At 40.0% G+C, this 18,680-nt stretch overlaps 1 protein-coding gene across 1 annotated transcript; it reads right to left on the bottom strand.

Moving 5' to 3' along the window:
- Positions 1–3,596: 3,596 nt before the first annotated feature.
- Positions 3,597–15,009, bottom strand: LOC116588954 (DLA class II histocompatibility antigen, DR-1 beta chain-like). Its single transcript, XM_032340728.1, has 6 exons — positions 14,818–15,009; positions 7,751–8,020; positions 5,559–5,840; positions 4,717–4,827; positions 4,228–4,251; positions 3,597–3,935 (listed from the first exon to the last, which is right to left on the bottom strand). The coding sequence occupies exons 1-6, from the start codon at positions 14,915–14,917 to the stop codon at positions 3,922–3,924; spliced, it is 801 nt and encodes a 266-aa protein (XP_032196619.1). The 5' UTR covers positions 14,918–15,009; the 3' UTR covers positions 3,597–3,921.
- Between the last annotated feature and the right edge of the window lie 3,671 nt (positions 15,010–18,680).

Here is an 18,680-nt window from a genome sequence, read left to right as displayed (position 1 = left end):
TTGATAATACCGTCCTAACAAGTGTAAACTGATATGTCAGTTTCGGATTGGATTTGCTTTGTCTTGATGATTCGTGATATTGAGCATCTTTGCATGGGCCTGTTGGTCACTGGTATGGATGCTTTGGAGAAATGTGTATTGAGATCCTCTGCCCAATTTGTAATTCGACTGGGGCTTTTTTGCTACTAAGTTGAAAGAGTTCTTCATGTATTTTGGATATTAATCCGTCACCAGACATATTATTTGCAAATATTTTCTCCCATTTTATAGGTTGCTTTTTCATTTTGTTGATGGTTTCCTTTGCTGTGCAAAAGCTTTTTGGCTTCATGTAAATGCACCTTTCATTTTTACTTTTATGGCCTTTACCTTTGATGTCTAATTCAAAAACTCATCACCAAGGTAGATGTCAAGGACTGACCACCTATGTTTTCTTCCAGGAGTTAAATGGTTTCAGGTCTTACATTCATGTCTTCAATCCATTTTTGGTTTATTTTGGGGGTATATAGTGAGATAATGATTCCTTCTCATTTATTTGCATGTTGCTGTCCCATCTCCCAACACCATTTATTGAAGAGACTGTACATTCCCCATTGTATATGTTTGAAATGCCCTATTTTAAACTTAACTTCAACGGTTCAGAATCTAATTCTGGACTCTGCTGTATTCGTGTATTTAACCAATAACGAACCAATTCCAAAAAGAGTGTTTATCAAAATTGAAGTACAACAGATTTTAGCATCATATCAAACTTAATATTCATTAATGTTTTTGTTTGAAAATTTTTTGGAAAATGCACGTTTCTTAAAAAATTAAGTATGAGCACACTAACTTCTAAGAACAAATAATCCTCTTGCTTAGTTGCTGTTTTTAATTGTAATTGGGTTTATAGCTGCCATTTAATACCCTGTATTAAAAAAAAGCCTCAAAACCTTCATGATGCTGCTTCCCAACAATCAACCGCCCTTCATGAGGAAACAATTAAAAATAATAACACTAGTAATACCCGATACTATAAGTTCCTTACATGAAGTTGTTCTCCTCTACCGCATCTAACACTTATTTCTTCCTGAACAAGATTATTTGCTCCCATCTTTCCAATCCATCATGTGAGGCAGGCCGAGCCCACAAAGGATGGAGCATGGTTTGTCTGAGAATACCACAGTAATCCCATGGTCCTCCCCATGTGTGGGGAAGTAGGTCACTGGGGACACTTGAAAATGTTTAATTCTCCCTTAAAGTATATGAGGAGAAACCATTCTCTTTTCCTGCCTTTGTAAATTATGAACGAAAATGAAGCCTAAAGCCACTTCAGGCATCCTACTACCATTTCAGGAACACTGACATGTGGTGTATGATAGAAAGATGAGATACTAAGTCCCAGGATCACTGAAGACATTACTGGTCTGATTAATTGATCAGTTCTGGAGATGAGCTACACTGGGTCTGTCTGCTATGTGAGACAAGGAGTTAAAGGAAAGTAAAGCAAATTAGATTGTTTTTTCTCCACTAGCAACAGAAAGCATCTCCACTGAAATACTCCTGCCATGCATTTTAATCCTACATTATAATGTCAGACCACAGATCTAAGATAAATGAGAAAACACACTTCATCTTGGACAACACAGCAAAAGTCAAGTTGCAACCCTGAGGTCAAACAGGGTTTGATTAAACCATATAAATATTGAATTCATGAATGTTAGCTTATAAAATTCCTACAGGATGATAATCCATTTCACACAAATAATGCATGATACAACTAATACATAAGATAAACTTTGAATTGGCTTGATAATTATAGCTGTCTCTGATAGTGGACAAATTGTGTTGAAATCACTTTATTACCCTGAAATGAACTTTTGAATCTATTGTCCACTTTTTAGTTTTGATTTACATTTTGAAGTGACTCTTCAGACAGAATATGATAGCAGCACTCATCCTCATAACCAATTTAGGTGCATTCCTCTGAAGCCTTTCCAACTCATACCGTTGAAGTCTAAGGAATTTAGAACTATGTACTGATTTACAATTACAGTTCCACAGTGTTTTATCAAAGGGCCAAAAATATTTGGTTCACATTCTAGTTTGTCTCCCACTGTATAATTTTTGTCACATTTGTTTCATCGTTGCCATTTGGTTTTAGTTTTTATGTACTGTGTTTCTAAACTTTTTATCTAAAGTTTTTATTATATAAAATATTTGAAATTTCCTCAAATTAAATTTTTTTTTAAAGAAGACATACTCAGAAAAGTCCAGCCTTCATCTCTGTTCCTTTCAAAGTATTCATTTTGCCCAAGATGCAACCATTTTTCCTAAAAAAAAATACTTCTATTTTCATATAAAGAGAATTATGAGGATTAGAGATGATAGATGTGATATATATGTTGATATAGCTATATATTCCTATTCTCTTCCTCTACCTTATTAAAAAAAAGTGTTGTGTACTATATAAATTTTCCTGTACCTATAAAAATGTTTTTTAGAGATTATTTTATAGTAGTGTGTTGTTTTTCCTTCCAGCTGCATAGTATTTCATTGTTTATATGGACATCAGATTCATAACTTCCCCTATCTTTCCCAGCACTGCTTCTGATTTCTACTAAGATAATATCTCTCTGGGATGTTCCTGTAGACAGTAAGTTTACACACAGTCTGGAAGGGTCAGAAATGCATCTTTCCCCCTAGAGTCATGGCCTTGTCCAGATGATCTGAGACTTAGTTATGGGGAAGGCTGCACCCCAAGCCCAAGTATCAGCATACTACCAAGTTTATCTGAGAGACAGAAAAAAATGGAAGTATAAATAGAGCTCACCATCAGTATAATGAAAGGGGTTTACTCAGCTTTAGTTTCCTATAAAAAATCAGGGAAAGGGGCACCTGACTGGCTCTGTCAATGGAATGTAACTCCTGATCTCAGGTTTATCAGTTTACATACCACATTGGGCATGGAGTGTACTTAAAAAATAAAATGAAATTCAAATATTTTAAAAATGAAATAAAAAATCAAAGATAGACAAAAGAATGTGATTACAAAAATTCTAAGGGCAACGTATCCTTAAAACTTACTTGAATTTCTGGGACAGCTCAGTGGCTCAGGCCTTTAACTGAGTCATTTGCCTTTGGCTCAGGTCGTGATCCCAGGGTCCTGGGACTGAGTTCCACATCAGGCTCCCTACTCAGCAGGGAGCCTGCTTCTCCCTCTGCCTGCCACTCTCCCCCCTCTCTCTCCCTGACAAATAAAAAGATTAAAAAAATCTTAAAAAAAAAAAAAAAACTTACTTGCATTTCTCATATTTTTTGTCCCCCCCTTTCCTTATCCCAAGGTGAAAAGGGACTGTGTGTTTGTGTTAGAGAACACAGACATGTAGGGCACCATCATCACATGGATCATTAAGAATTTCTTCCTAGACCCAGAAAACATGTTTAATTTCAGAATGCATAAAGCCCAAGAATAAACATGGAATGAAACAAGGATACCTTCCATGATCAACATCCCGAGCAAAATTATAGAATATAAATGAAAACCATTATTTTATTGTGATGGAATCCTCCCTTTGTCGTCTTTTATGCTTCTTTTCCTTGAAATTATATGAAGCAGATGGTTTTTACTCCATGTTTATTTAAGAAAAGCTTATGAAGACATGTGAGAAGAAGGTGAGTTCCCATGCAAGGGAGGCAGGAAGGGCCACACAGAAGGGCACCAGGAGAGAAGGCAGAGGAGGTACTGTGCAGTCACACTGGGGCTTCCAGGTCAAAGACGGAGCAGATGGAGACACAGGAAGGACAGGTGCTGCAAGGTCACTGAAGCCGGGCCAACCAGATCTGAGAAAGCACTGTAATTGTGGAGGAGTGTGAGCTGGAAGCCTTTCACTCTGAGAAGAAGCTGGGAAGGAAGGTTCTTCCTGGAGTGTCACCATCTCCACGTCAGCTCAGGAGACCTGAAGAGACAGAGCAGAGTGTTGTTTCCAGACCCATCTCTCCAAGCAGCCTCTTCTCCCCTTTCCTAGGGCCTCAAGTTAAAGCCCTAAAGTAAGAAGAGTATATTCTTAGGTCTCCATGAGACAAAGTATTCTACAACATGGGACTTTTACTAAATGGGGGAAAGGAAGCTTCAGTGTAAACTGGGGATCAGAAGTCAGATCCAGAGTCTTTCCCATTATTTGTCTTTCACCTTTACCACCTGTTCTGGAATAACCAAATCTACCACTAAAGAAGAGGACAGAGCATTACCTGTTGGCTGAAGTCCAGAGTGTCCTGAGAAAGAAAAGGGAAGACAAATACTTAACAGATAAGGAGGTAGATCTGTCCCCACACATAAGGTCCCAGCTGCAGCCCCCCTCCTTAGATTTCTCTAACATCACAACCCACATGGCATGATGCCAGAGTAGAGAAAAAAGTGAAAGATGGGACCCATGAAGCTTCCGTCACACAAAAACAGTGAGATTTCACTAGCTTTAGTGACTCTTCCTGCATTTGGCCCAGAATTCCAAACCAAGATTCCCACGATTGTCAACCTCTCTCTTATCTCTACAGGCCATAACCTCTTATGCAGCAACCCAGTAACCATGGGCTGTTGCTTTCTAGATTTCTTAGAAATATGAGGTCAAATTGGGAAAGAAAGGCTCATACAGGGCCACTGGTACACAGAGACCTTGTTTGTTCAAAGCTGTATTTCTCCTCCACAGGGTCTCTGTGGAGTCTCACGAACAGGTGTCTTACCTTTCTGATTCCTGAAGTAGATGAACAGCCCCACCACAAGGAAGAGCAAACCCAGAACAAAGCCTCCAGTTCCACTCAGAATCTTGCTCTGTGCAGACCCAGACTGTGCCCCTGAGAGAAGAAACAATTTTAATGATTTTTACAACAAATTCAATCTCAATGGGCACTCCGGGATTGAGAACTCTGAGAATGAGATACCGAATAATTTTCAATTTCTGGAAAAGAAATTTAAAAGAAATTTAAAAATCACATTGCAGAGAGGCAATGTTTAGTCACTGAACTTTTTAAATATCACAGCTCTGACAAATCCACTACTTCAACATCAAAGGATGAGAAACCTGGACTCCATGGAGCTCAACAGATTGTGCAGGACGCCACAGCTAATGAAAGGCAGATCAAGATTGGATTCTCCTCAAGTCAGGAAGGTCCCTACATTATGGAGGATGTGCCTCTTCTGAGACCACAATCAACAACTCAGAGCAACAGTGCCTGAAGCACAAGCCCAGCCCGAGGCAAGGAACTGGTGCCCAGTGTGAAGAGGGAACTATGACCTGTGAGCCATGGAAAATGTCAAAACATGGACAAACTCTTTTCTGCCTGCCAGGCATAACTGCCTCCCCAAGGAATGCCGGACCTGTAGAAATGATCACAGAATATCTAGAAACTATCAGAGGATTTCTATCACAGGATATCACATGGCTACCCCCAGTGATCTGTGCTGAAGAGAAGAGATCATGGAGCAAATGAAAACATGGTATAAGGAGAGAGAACCCTGACACTCAGGAAAAGCAAAGTTCTCTCCTTAGTATGTGAGGGACTTAGGTAGTCAGAAAGCCTCTCACTCCATTCCACAGTGACAGGGCTTGTCAAACTGGGGTGCTCCACTTGGCAGGTGTAGACCTCTCCACTCTGAGGAACTGTCTCCAGCATCACCAGGGTCTGGAAGGTCCAGTCTCCATTACGGATCAGGCCTGTGGACACGACCCCAGACTCTTCTTCCTGGCCATTCCGGAACCACCTGACTTCAATGTGGCCTGGATAAAAACCATTCACAGAGCAGACCAGGAGGTTGTGGTGCTGCAGGGGCTGGGTCTTCGTAGGATACACAGTCACTATAGGCTCCACTAGAAAAGAAGAGGTAGAGGGACTCAGTGAGGAAGACAGACTCAGTCTCCCAGGCTCGTTGCCTGGCTGCCTCCGGTCTCTGGTCCCCGGCTGAGTGTCAAGCAGGCTCTCCCAAAGCTGACCATGTAGCCCAATAAGACCAGTAGCGTGAACCTTGAGTTTAATCCTGACAGCATGGGTTCATTAGAGCTGAGTCCAAGAATAGCAAGAGTCCTAAAAGAGGAAGAAGAGCAAGGAAACTCATTTATTTAATAAAGGTCTCATAATTCCACCAGTTGATCAATCCTTCTTTTTTGCAGTGTAAAAATATCTATTATTAGAATTGTTATAATTTTATAATTGTCTCCCATTTACAACTAACATTTGAGTTGAGGGCAGGGTCTGAGACTCACTAATTGGTATCCTTAGTGCGCGAGACCATCCCTGACATTACAGTCTGAATAAATACAATTTCTGTTTTTGTAAAAGGAGAAATACGAGAAAAGCTCTTTATAATGCCATAAAATGGTAGATTTAAGATTGATGAGAAACCACTGTTAAAAATTTTGCAGTATATTTCCTTAAATAAAAATGTTTACATCCCTAGCAGGAGAAGTAATACACAGAACCAAAATACAAACCACAAACTAGGGAAAATGCTAGATCAAATGTCAGAAAAGCATTAATAATCTTATTTATAGAGCATGCTTAAAATCACTGAGAAAAAAACAAAACCCAAAGATAATAGACAGTAAATAATTTTTTAAATGGTAAAAATGATTAGCTAAATATTACATGAAAAAATGCTCAATAATCTTAGAATCAAAGGAATAGAGATTAAAAATTAACAAGATAAATTTTCAACTGAGTATGTGGCAGTATTGAAAAAAAAAAGATCTAGCAAAGGGGAATATGAGGTGAATTGTTACAACTATATAAAAAAATCATATGCAACTCCTTAAATACTTTCATCATTATAAAAACAGCAATATGTTTTATAACAAAAATATAATTAAAAATGCAGTTTCAAAATCATTTCAAGTATGTAAGAATACATATGCTAAGTAACAAAGCAAGGAGTTTCTGGGTGACACATTAGACTTTTGGTTTTGAATTTTGGGTCCTGAGATGGAGCTCGCCCCTTCACCCCACCCCTTCTTCAGGCTCCAGCTCAGCAGGGAGTCCTGTTCAGAAGCTCTTTCTCCCTTTCCTTCTGCCCCTCCCCCTGCCTGTGGTCTGTCTCTCTCTAAAATAAATACGTAAATCTTAAACATTTTTTAAGAAAACATGAAGTTGAGACCTAAAAGCTGCTTCAGATCAGACGAGTCTCAGAGGTCCCCTGAACGTACTAAAAATTAGTCTGACACTTTTTCTCAATGAAATGGCCCCACACACAGACAGGCACACTTACTTCAGGGGTTCAGGATTAAGAAGGGTGACTGGCCTCCTCACATTCTCCCTAATCTTTTAATCCTCCTCTCCCTTCCCCTAAACCCTCACCCCAACCAGGACACCCGCCACTTCCCTCCCCAGGTCTCCACCCACTTGCCTAGTGTTCCCTCCACCTGCAGCTCCTGAGCCCCCCTCACCCTCCTGAGGGGCCACCAAGGATGTCAGATGTCCCCTCCTGTGTCCTCCCCTCACACCCACTCTCCCAGCCCACCCCCACATCCAGGCCACAACCATACAATCACAACCACACACTCTGCACAGTGACACAAACAGACCACAGTGTCCCTGACAGGGCACTCTCACAGGGACCCTTCTAACCTGTACTTGAACAAGACCCTGTGCGCTCACTCCAGACGAGTCTGTCTCACAGTCTGTCTGTCTGTCTGTCTGTCAATCTCTCTCAAACACACACACACACACACACACACACACACACACACATCCCTCTTCCCCCAGTCTCTGCCCCTGCCACGCTCACCTCGCCGAGGCACCAGGAACCTCTCAAACACCCCGTAGTTGTGTCTGCACACGGTGTCCACCGCGGACCTCGTCCGCTCCATGAAGTCCTTCTGACTGTTCCAGTACTCAGCGTCCCGCCGCCCCAGCTCCGTCACCGGCCGGAACTCCCCCACGTCGCTGTCGAAGCGCGCGTTCTCCTCCCGGTTATAGATGAATCTGGCCAGGAACCGCACCCGCTCGGTCCCGTTGGTGAAGTAGCACTCGGCCTTAAGCTGCTCCAGGAAATGTGCTGTGGGGACAGAGACGATCCGGTCACCCGCGGGCTCCCGGAAGACGCTGACGGCGGCCCCCTCGCTGGCTCCCCCGGGCCCCCAACCACCAGCACACACCGCCCGTCTTCCCTCTGCGGGCGGCGGGAGAGGCGGCCACTGGGTCCCGGGCTCGGCGGCGGACCCCCAGCCTGAGCAGCGAGGACACTTGCCCCTCACCGTCTCCTCCTAGACGCCTGCGGCTGACAGACACCGGCCTCCCTCCTCGCCTCCCACAGCCCTTTCCCCCGCCTTAAACACGTCCCACCTGCTTCCCCGCCCCCTGAACACTCTGTTTAGCCTGAGCAGGCTCAGGCCCCTGCTGCCCCTGCGAATCCAGAGAAGGAAACAGAAGCGTCCCCTCCTCTCCCGGATCTGAAAATGCAGGGAAAGTGACGCACAAAACCCAGCCAGGCCAGACTTTGTGCGGGGTGAGAAATGTCACAGGAGACCTGTGCAGTTCTAGAGCCGAGAATAATTGGATGATCTCAGTTTCCTTGGAGTGCCAGAGAGGTGGTCTCAAGGGTGACATTCCAGATGTGACATAAAAGATTAAGTAGATGTGAGCTAGAGGATGTGTGTGTGTGTGTTTGGGGAAAAGGGAGGCACATTTCTGATCAAGGTCATGTAACTGTGCAAAAGCTTGAAAGAATTGAGAAACTTCTTTAAGAAACAAGAGAAAACAGTTCACTGAAGTAGAGAGTGAGAGGAAGAAGGACTTTTAGAGACATCACATGGGGTGGTATTATTTGACTTATATACTGAATTCAAAGGCATAAGAGTGAGGAATTTTAAGGAGATTAAAACCATGGTTGTAATACAGTTCCTCAATTTTTACTTACATTTCCAAATTCAGAAGTCTCAGAAAACCAGATCGCATTAAAGATTTTGACGCAGAACCCATTTGGCAAATCTAGTCTGATGAGGTAAAGGGTCAAATATGTATGTCAGAGCTCTAATTGGTCAGTCGGTCACATGTGCTTCTGTAGTCCAACATATGTAAACATACATCAGAATATATGTATACATATATATGCATATTCATGCACACATATGCATACATGTATGTATATATTGATCTTTCTGTTTTATGTTTAATCAAACTAAGAAAAAATTTTATTCAAGTATAATTAACACAAATTTTTAAAAATAGGGAAAAAATACCTCTGTAATTAAAAGGGAGACAAATAAAAGGGAGCATTTGACATTATCTATAGAATAGAATGTAGAATTAATACAAAAGTTTGATACAAGTTACTGAAAAATATTTGTGGCAGTCACAATTTATGCCTTATAAAGGCAAGTTGTTGAAAGTTAACAGAGATGGTGATGATTGAGAAATCATGAAATATTCAAAAACATTACATAAGGCAAAAAGTAAAAAATAAAGATTCTGTCTTGCATTGATTGAATGGGCTCGACAAGAAATTGGTGAATTTATACAACTTTATAGTTTATTATTTCTGTATTTAAACAAACTGAAATAAACCTCAAAGACCTGAATTGGAAGGTGAGTGTGTGTATAAAGTGTAAGTCCAGAATTTTGAGAAGCAGCACAGTATAAATCAGTATTTTCAGCCTCAGCACTGTTAACATTTTGAGGTTCTATTTGTTTGAAATTACACCCTGTAAATTTCCCAACTACAGTGGTACAAAACTAAATGCTAACAATAAAACAAAGCTGGAAAATCTACAATGTAAATATTAAATATTTATATGTAAATATTAAACAACACACTACTGCACAAGCAATGGGCAAATAAGAAATCAAATGGCAAGTCAAAATATGTCTCAAAACAATAGAAAAAGAAAACACAAGTGAAATTTATGCTATAAATGCTTGTATTAAGAGAAAACGTTCAGCTCTCTTCACCAACAATCCAAGATGCTGAAAGGAAAGGAGGCTGAAGGTGGCTCTGGACCCTGGTGAAAAAGCAGAAGGCCAACAACGTGATAAATCCCCTGTTTGAGAAAACACCCAAGAATTTTGGAATAGGATAGGACATCCAGCCCAAAAGGGATCTCACCCACTTTGTCAAATGCCCCTGATACATTCCTCTGCAGCCACAAAGGGCTATAAATGTCTAAAAGTTCCTCTCACAACTAACTAGTTCCTAAGCCTTGGACTGCCACACAGCTACGCAACTGCTTAAGCTGGCCCACAGATTCAGACCAGAGACAAAGCAAGAGAAGAAGCAGAGATGGCTGGCCTGGGCTAAAAAGAAAGCTGCCAGTACAGGGAGATAATCCCCCCTAAAAAGCCTCCTGTCCCTGGAGCTGGGGTTAATCCTGTCACCACCTTGGTGGAAAACAAGAAGACTAGCTGGTAGAAATTGCACATGATATGGATCTGAGCTGGATGTCTTCCTGCCTGCCCTGGATCCTAACATGGGGATTCCCCACATGATTAAGGCAAAGGCCAGGCTGGGTTGTCTGGTCCACAGGAAGATCTGCACCACGTTGCTTTCATATAAGCTAATTTTGAAGACAAATGAGCACTTCTTAAGCTGTTGGAAGCTATCAGGTCAAATTACAATGACAGATATGGTGAGATCCACTGTTCCTGGGGAGGCAATGTCCTGAGTCCAAAGTTGGTGGTTCACAATGCCAAGTTAGAAAAGCCAAAGGCTAAAGAACTGACTACCAAATTGGACTAACTGTGCACTATATAATTTTCTGTACCTAAAATTAATAAAAATTCAATTTTTCAGTCAGTGTCAAGGGGAAAAAAAAGGAAGAAGGAAAAAAAAATCAAACACAACATTACACCACAGGGAACCAGAAAAGAAGAAACTTGGAGGAAATTTATTAGAGGAAGGAAATAAAAAAGAAAAAGCAGAATTACATAAAATAAAGATGAGAAGAAACAATCACATAACATTGAAAGTAATGACCAGTTTAAAAAATAATAATAATAATAATAAACAAAATTGACAATGCTTTAACTATATTAACTAGGTAAAAAAAAAAAGACAGGAGACTCAAAACCCAAACTGAAAAATGGAAAAGAAAACAATACAATCCAGGTGAGTGCTGTGAATTTTGTAAGACTGATGAATCACAGACCTGTACCCCTGAAACAAATAATACATTGTATGTTAATTTAAAAAAAAAAGAAAACAATATAATCCATAACCACAGCTGTTGACATTTTGGACAAGATAATTGTTGTGGGAAGGCTGTTCTGTACATTGTAGGATGTCCATCAGCATCACTAACCTCTACCCACTAGAGGTCAGATGAAACCCCAGTTTTGAAAAACAATAAGTGGCTCCAGATGTTGCTCTATACCCCAGGGATAGAGGGTGCTGGCAAAAATGCCCTGGGTAAGTTAAACCACAGTTAAACCGTCTGATATATATGTGGTAGAGAAGCTGCTGTTAATTATGGAGCAGCTGTGTATTACATTGAAAAATTTGCCAATATCATATTTGATAAAAACCTTATGCCAAGGAAAGATTTTTGGTCTGAAAAACCTCAGTACAGAGGCCAGATTCCTAGAAAACATTCATAGTACCTAATGAGAGAGTATCAAAAGCTACTAAGAATTCGAACCGAAAGATGATTCTTCTTAGTTGTGCTAATGCTTCAGTCTCACCCAAAACAAAGTGATTGGACAAACTAAATCCAGGATGTCTGAAAGCTGTAACTATTTTCCCTGTGCATTATTTCCAAACCAGAAAATACACATAACCAGATATATATTTCCTAACTGACTCAGTCACCACTTTGCATCAATGACACGTTCCTGACAGCCAAGCTGGACTATGAGAAGCCTATAGCGTCACTGTGTTGTACCCGAGTTTTCGCGTCTGAGAGACCACCAAGGAGCCAACACCGATGCAATCACACGAGGTTTTTTATGACAAACTTAAGCTTGGGCCCAAGTATACCCGACACAGCGGAGTAGGGACTTGGACCCCGAACCAGATTACAGTCAGAGTTTTTAAAGGCAGAGTAGGTGTGGACTCGGCAGTGGGTGAGGACAAAGGGGATAATGGATGATGTAAGTCTCTAAGGACTTTCGGAAGCACGGTCTCCAGGACCTTGAGAGGCTAGCTATTGTTGGAAGAAAGGTTATTTATTACCAGTAGTAAAAATCTTCTCATGAGACCCTTTAGATATAACAGTGGTCCATATGCTTGGGAATGATTCTTGACACTATCTATGGAGGTTTAGAGATAAAGTTTCCTAAAGGAATTGTTAAAGTAGACTTACAGGATCCTGGTCGGACCTGTTGGAGTTGGGGGTAGGTCAGGCTAGGATTGTCCTTCAAGGTGAGGGCAGTTAAGTCCCCAGGGGAGAGCCACTCTGTCTGTTTCAAGGGCTTGTCAGTAGGTAAGGAATTTTAATGATTTTCTTCTGCCTCTGTTTCCCACATCAGCTAAACCTGAGGTGGGATGGCCTTAATTTTCTTGGCCTCCACAACTGTTCCTGGATAATTGTTCCACCCAAGGTTCCTTTGAGCTTCCTGTAAAAACTAAAGCTTTTCACTTTGAATTTCCCCCAGTACGACATCTCTGTTGAAATCTTACAACCAAGGAATTTTTGTCTCATTAAGAGCAGGTATAAACAATTTTTAAATGCCATTCTTGTTGTAGTTTACAGAAAGACACCTACAAACCCACGGTTTTCTGAAAGAATCAGTTCTAGTGCCTGTTTTGGAAGTAAAATTTAATAAAACAATTTTAACAAATGTTTGGCATAGACTTTGAGCTATATTCATGTTTGCATGAACTAGTAGATGAAGATTTTGAAAACTAGCATGTCATTAATGAAAGAAAATCATATCATACTTGAACACAAATAATAGTTCATGAGATAAAAATCTAAGTGAAAGGACCCTGACATCCACCAAACACTGAGCGTGGACACTGAGGCCATGGTGGGCATTCCCCAAATGATGGAAAACATGGTCATGGCGACCCTGAGGGCACTCCTCAGCTTCCTTCCCACACTCCAGCCTCTCCAGCTTTCCTTTCCCTTAAACTCAGCAAACATCTTCCCACACTTTGGCCTCTATCCTGTTCTCTCCGTAGAACACTTGTCCCTCATCCTGTGCATGTCTGGCTTCTTCTCATCAGTCACATCTCAACTAAATGTCACTTTCTCAGGGAGAGCTCCCTCACTGCTTCAGCTGAAGTCAGGGAATCCAGTTTTCTCAGTCACAATATTCTAAACTGTTCTGTTTACACTGCCCTTACTGCTTTCTGAAATTTTTTTTCTTTTTAAATGTTTATTGGGCTTTCTACTCTGTCAATACATAACACCCATGATAGTAGAGATTTTTTTTTAATCTTATTCAAACAGAATTCGCTGAGCCTAGAACAAAGTGTGGTTCAAAATAGCTGCTCAGAAAAACATCTGTGGCTTAAATGGATAAACCTAGGGTTCTGGGAATTAGTCACTGTGAGGATCCTAGAAAATAAGAAGGGACTTGAAGCTTCAATACTCTTTTATTCTTATGATACATTATATCCCTTCCACTTCCTGTGAGAAATTCAAACAAACTTCCTCTTTCTCCTACTGTTCTAAAAAAATGACAGGTAAAGAAAAGGTGATTTCAAGGGGGAAAAAAAGGAAAATTTCATTAAGCTTCAGCCCATCTTGTAGTTCTGTGATAGTGCTGAGGGTCTGTGTCAACAACGGGGATTCTCAGTAATGACGATGACACAACTAAGAAAAAATAGTGAAGAAATGGAAGTGGAGGCAACCAAACATGGCTAATTAAGGAAAACAGGAAACATGACGAATGAATCTATGTAATTCAGGACCAAGACCTCAGTAAGCCAATAAGTTCCATTTTTGCATATTGGCTTTCAGTCCTATGTAAATAACCTTCATTCTCTCTGTACCCTGCTCTGGATGTATAGCTCGAACCATACAACATTCCTGACACTTGACAATTTTTACTTACAACATCATAATTTCATTTAATTTATCCTATACTAGTTGCACCCCTTCCTGTGGGTTCAGGCCAGACAATAGGAAGATGCAGGAGAAACTGACATTATAGAAAGGTTCAACACAGATTCATAATGAAAAATAACCTGTGCCAAGTTCTTAGAAGATATATTAAGTTCTTTAAGGCACCAAAGAACACCCACATGTGCTTCTTATCTACAGTGTCATTTCAAGTACTAAGGATCACAGCTGTAGCTCCAGGGTGAGAAATAGAGATAATATTAACCCCAACTTCCATCAGAGAACCTCCAGTATAGGGATAAAGGACTTATAAACTTTGGGACCCAAGAGAAAGGAAAGGAGATAATGGAAGAGACCTCTTGATACATCCTCACATATTAGGGAGAGGCACCAACATAACTGACCCAGTGCAGACATAACACAGGGTCTACTAGTAAAGATCTTACTAATTCCTTTTGATTCTCCTCAAATTTTTCAGAGAAAATTTCCTATTTTCTAGCTTAACTCAACATAAGAAAGGGAACCACTTGATAGGAATTAATTTGAAATCATTATTTATAAGTCTTCTCAAGACCCCCGAGGGAATGAGATACAAACCTAGAGAACTTTCATTGGAGGAGAGTTGTGAATAAATGGCCTATATATATGGAGGTCCCTTATGCAGCTCTTGAAGAGGGCAAGCGTTAAGGATCCTTTTGTTTTGGGTAGAATTGGGGGTCTATACCACAAGGGTGGTCATTGAAGAAAATACCACAATATTCTAAGGGACATGGCCTAGACACAGTGACAAAAGTAATTTCTTTCCCTCCCTCCTCTCCCCCACAATAGCTTACCATGAAAGGTATGCACTTACGTGGGGTGTCCCTGGCCCAAGCCAAGAGGGGACTCAGCACCATCAAAATCAATGTCAGAGCTGTCATCCAGGAGCCTCCAAAGAAACACAGACACACCATACTGGAGAGCAGGGAGGACAGGGCACAGAGGGAGCAGGTAAGTCTCAGTGAAGACTGTGACCCTCCTTTGGCCACTTCCCAAATAATACCAACCAAGGAATTCATTTCTTTGTTACTGGATTGGGTAATCTCGGTGCTGAGAACCAACCAGCATCAGAGATATACTGCATCATCAGTTGCTGGTCAGAGATTCACTAAGAAGAGTCTTTTTTGAAACTTGGATTTCCTGCATTGAAAGGATTATTTTAATTTAATGCTTTAAAGGTTTGATCCAGTTGTATGTGAAATATTTTACTGAACACCTACTGTGAGCCAGCTCTGTACTAGGCAGTGCTGTGCTCCAAAGTTTGAATCTTTTAGGAGTATTCATGTCTCTCCCTTGAAGACATATGTAATGTTTTGGCATATGTAATGTGTGTGTTTTTAGGAGCTGTGGAAGTGGAAGGATGATATTTGCAAGTCGAGAAACCTTTGATGTGGACCTTAATGTACCATCACTTAGTGTTGTAGACTTGGGGAAATTATTTAACCTTAACCTTGAAATGAAGGCACTGCATTCTTTCTCATACTTCGATAGGAACTGTGGTATGATTATCTGGACAGCTCAAGGAGCAGCACTCCATAGTAACTGATGATATGACAGAATTAAAGCTGTTGATTAGAGGGTGCCTGGGTGGCTCAGTGGGTTAAGCCACTGCCTTCAGCTCAGGTCATGATCCCAGTGTCTTGGCATAGAGGCCCACATCAGGCTCCTTGCTCAGCGAGGAGCCTGCTTCTCTCTCCGCCTCTCCCTGCCACTTCGCCTGCTTGTGCACTCTCTCTCTCTCTCTCTCTCTCTCTGACAAATAAATAAAATCTTAAAAAAAAAGTTGTTGATTAGAGAGTACAGTCTGTATCTCCTTATGGGTGGGGGGATCTCTAATAAACTAAAGGAAATTGAAATGTAGTCATTAACTTAACCTGAGTGAAAAGGTTTTTCAAGTTTATTTCCTGATGCTGTCATTGAGTTTGTAGGTATCTCCAGAATATGCATAGAGAAGGGGCTTAGAACATGATCTATGTCGAATGGAGGGTCTTGAAATTTCCTTTATATAGCACTTAACCTAACAAAGTGATAAGCCCAACTATCCAAATCTAAGTATGCAGGGAGCTGAGAAATTGGTAAAGGACTCAAAGTCAGCCGCTAGCATAACAGCTCTGCTTTGGAATAATTAATACTTATGTGGCAAATGTGTTCAATCCATACTCCTGGACCCCGCTCTGATTTCCTCATTTTATAGGGACTATGTCTCTTTTTATGCCCCTTTTCTTTTTTTAAAAAAGAAGATATTCATTTATTTGACAGAGTTCACAAGTAGTCAGACAAGCAGGCAGAGAGAGAGGAGGAAGCAGGCTCCCTGATGAGCAGAGAGCCGGATGTGGGTCTCGATCCCAAGACTCTGGGATCATGACCTGAGCCGAAGGCAGAGGCTTAACCCACTGGGCCATGCAGGCTCCCTTATGCACCTTTTCTTGCTTTATCTTAAGGAGAGGTATAAGAAGCTGGTGCTAATGAATATATTATAGAATGTTCAGGAAATAGAACACAATATAATTACAGTCTTTGATGTAACCATATGGTTTTAAACACGTATTTCTATTTTTAGATAATCATTATTATACATTATACTTAATATAAATGTAATATCTCAGATTTGGAATGGACTTATTTTTAAGATTTTATTTATTTATTTGAGAAAGAGAGAGAGAACAAGCAAAAGGTGAAAGAGCGGAGAGAAAGAGAGCAGCAGACTCCCCACCAAGCAGAAAGCCCAAACCAGGGCTTGCTCCCAGAAAACTGAGATCATGACCCAATCCGAAGGCAGATGCTTAACCAACTGAGCCACCCAGGCACCCCCAGAATGGACTTTAAAGGGCAATTATCTATCTAAAATCCTGCATTAATTCACATTCTACCGTAGTCTGATAAGTAGTCCTTCTTTATGGACGAGTGGCAGAGAACTCACCATGTTGCAATAAAAATGACTGATATTTACTAAGCAAATTTTGAGTATTTTACATTGCACCCAGAATTATACAAGGGCTTTTTACACATATTTATATTTAATTCTCACATCATCTCAGTAATCTATGAGTGTCCCTTGCATTCCTATAGATGGAAAGAATAAAATGATGAATGATGTTAAACGACTTTGTCAAGGACACAAGTCAAGTAAATACTGTGTTCCAGATTGAGCCAAGTTATATATGAATCTAAATCCCACAAGCCTAGCCATTACATCATACCACCTCACATTCAGTTTCTGAAAAGAATAGTGTCCACTATGTTGAAATTATTCTAACACTTTAATTCATGATTATGCATATCAATATGACTACTCCTTTTAATAAAAGACAGAATTTTATATCAATTGAGGCAATTACTGTGTAGTAATTCTAGTTTCTTCAAAATATTCCTCTCATCACCATCATTACTTTGCTCTGGAAATGAAAAAATTTGCATTTATCTTATGTAATGCCTCCCAAAGCTCCCACGCAAGTCTCCTTCCTATTAAAAATAACACTAGTTCCAAATTCCTAAATCTAATCATTGTTCTCAATCATTATTTCAGATTTATCAGCATAATTTATTGCAAATTTAAATAAGTCAGAATCAAATAAAAATCTTATCTCACATACTTCAGAAAAATGTATTTCTGTTAATGTAGAAACTTAAAAATAGCTTTTAGAAGGTAGGTAGAAGTTATTATTGTCTCATCACAGTTCAAAAGAAACTATGTCCCTAAATCCCAATGATAATTCAATACTGCTAGAAGTTGCATAATGGCAACCAGGAGGATGCCATATTTAATTTTAGAAATGAAAATCATAATTTACTCAGAATTAACTACCTATAACAATGATAATCTGGAAGAGCCAAACTAAAGTTCACTTTAGATTATAAAAGGAACAGCAAAAAAAAATTCTATATCAAGAACATACTGAAATATTGAACACATTGAAATATCAAAGAAAATAATATCAAAACTCATCCATATAAATTTGACAATTTATAAATCATACACATTTGTTTTTTAAAAGAATAAGCAAACAACTATGTCCTAAATTCTATAGTTTTATACATTTATGAGTAAGAAAGTGTGTTGCTGGGGGGGTGGGAGGCTGGGGTACCAGGTGGTGGGTATTATAGAGGGCATGGATTGCATGGAGCACTGGGTGTGGTGAAAAAATAATGAATACTGTTATGCTGAAAATAAACAAATTTAATTTAAAAAAATGGTAAAGACAATAAAAAAATTGTGTTGCTTTAAATAATATATATTTCACACTTTTCTTCAATATTAATTCAGTATAAGGAAAGTTCAGGTAGACCAATATAGCAACTTCTACCAAACCATCAATCCTACAGATATCCAGGCTGAACTTCACCTGAAGCAAAAGGAGAAACAGTGTATGAGAAGTGTCAAGTAAGACCTTATTTCCTGAGGAAAAAACAGTTAATGTGGTTTCTAGAAGAGTGATTATCAATACAGAAGTTCTACAGTCTCTGTTCCTGATACATGAAATCATAGGTTTGCTTTCATTGGTAATAAATCAAAACAGTCTTGAGAACACACAAGTGACATCAGAAGTGCAAACTGTTGTTGAAGACAGGTTGAAATATGTAGCATTACAGAATGTCTTGAGTCCTACCAATTGTCACAGAATGGGACTGAATTGTGGTAAGCCTGAAAAGTTGCAGTACATCTGGGAAAATCAGCTC

This window comes from Mustela erminea, chromosome 4, assembly GCF_009829155.1.
Source record: "Mustela erminea isolate mMusErm1 chromosome 4, mMusErm1.Pri, whole genome shotgun sequence".
In the NCBI taxonomy this organism is placed as follows: Eukaryota; Metazoa; Chordata; class Mammalia; order Carnivora; family Mustelidae; genus Mustela; species Mustela erminea.
The sequence above is the reverse complement of the archived record's forward strand: the minus strand, read 5'-3'. Positions and strand labels throughout refer to the sequence as shown.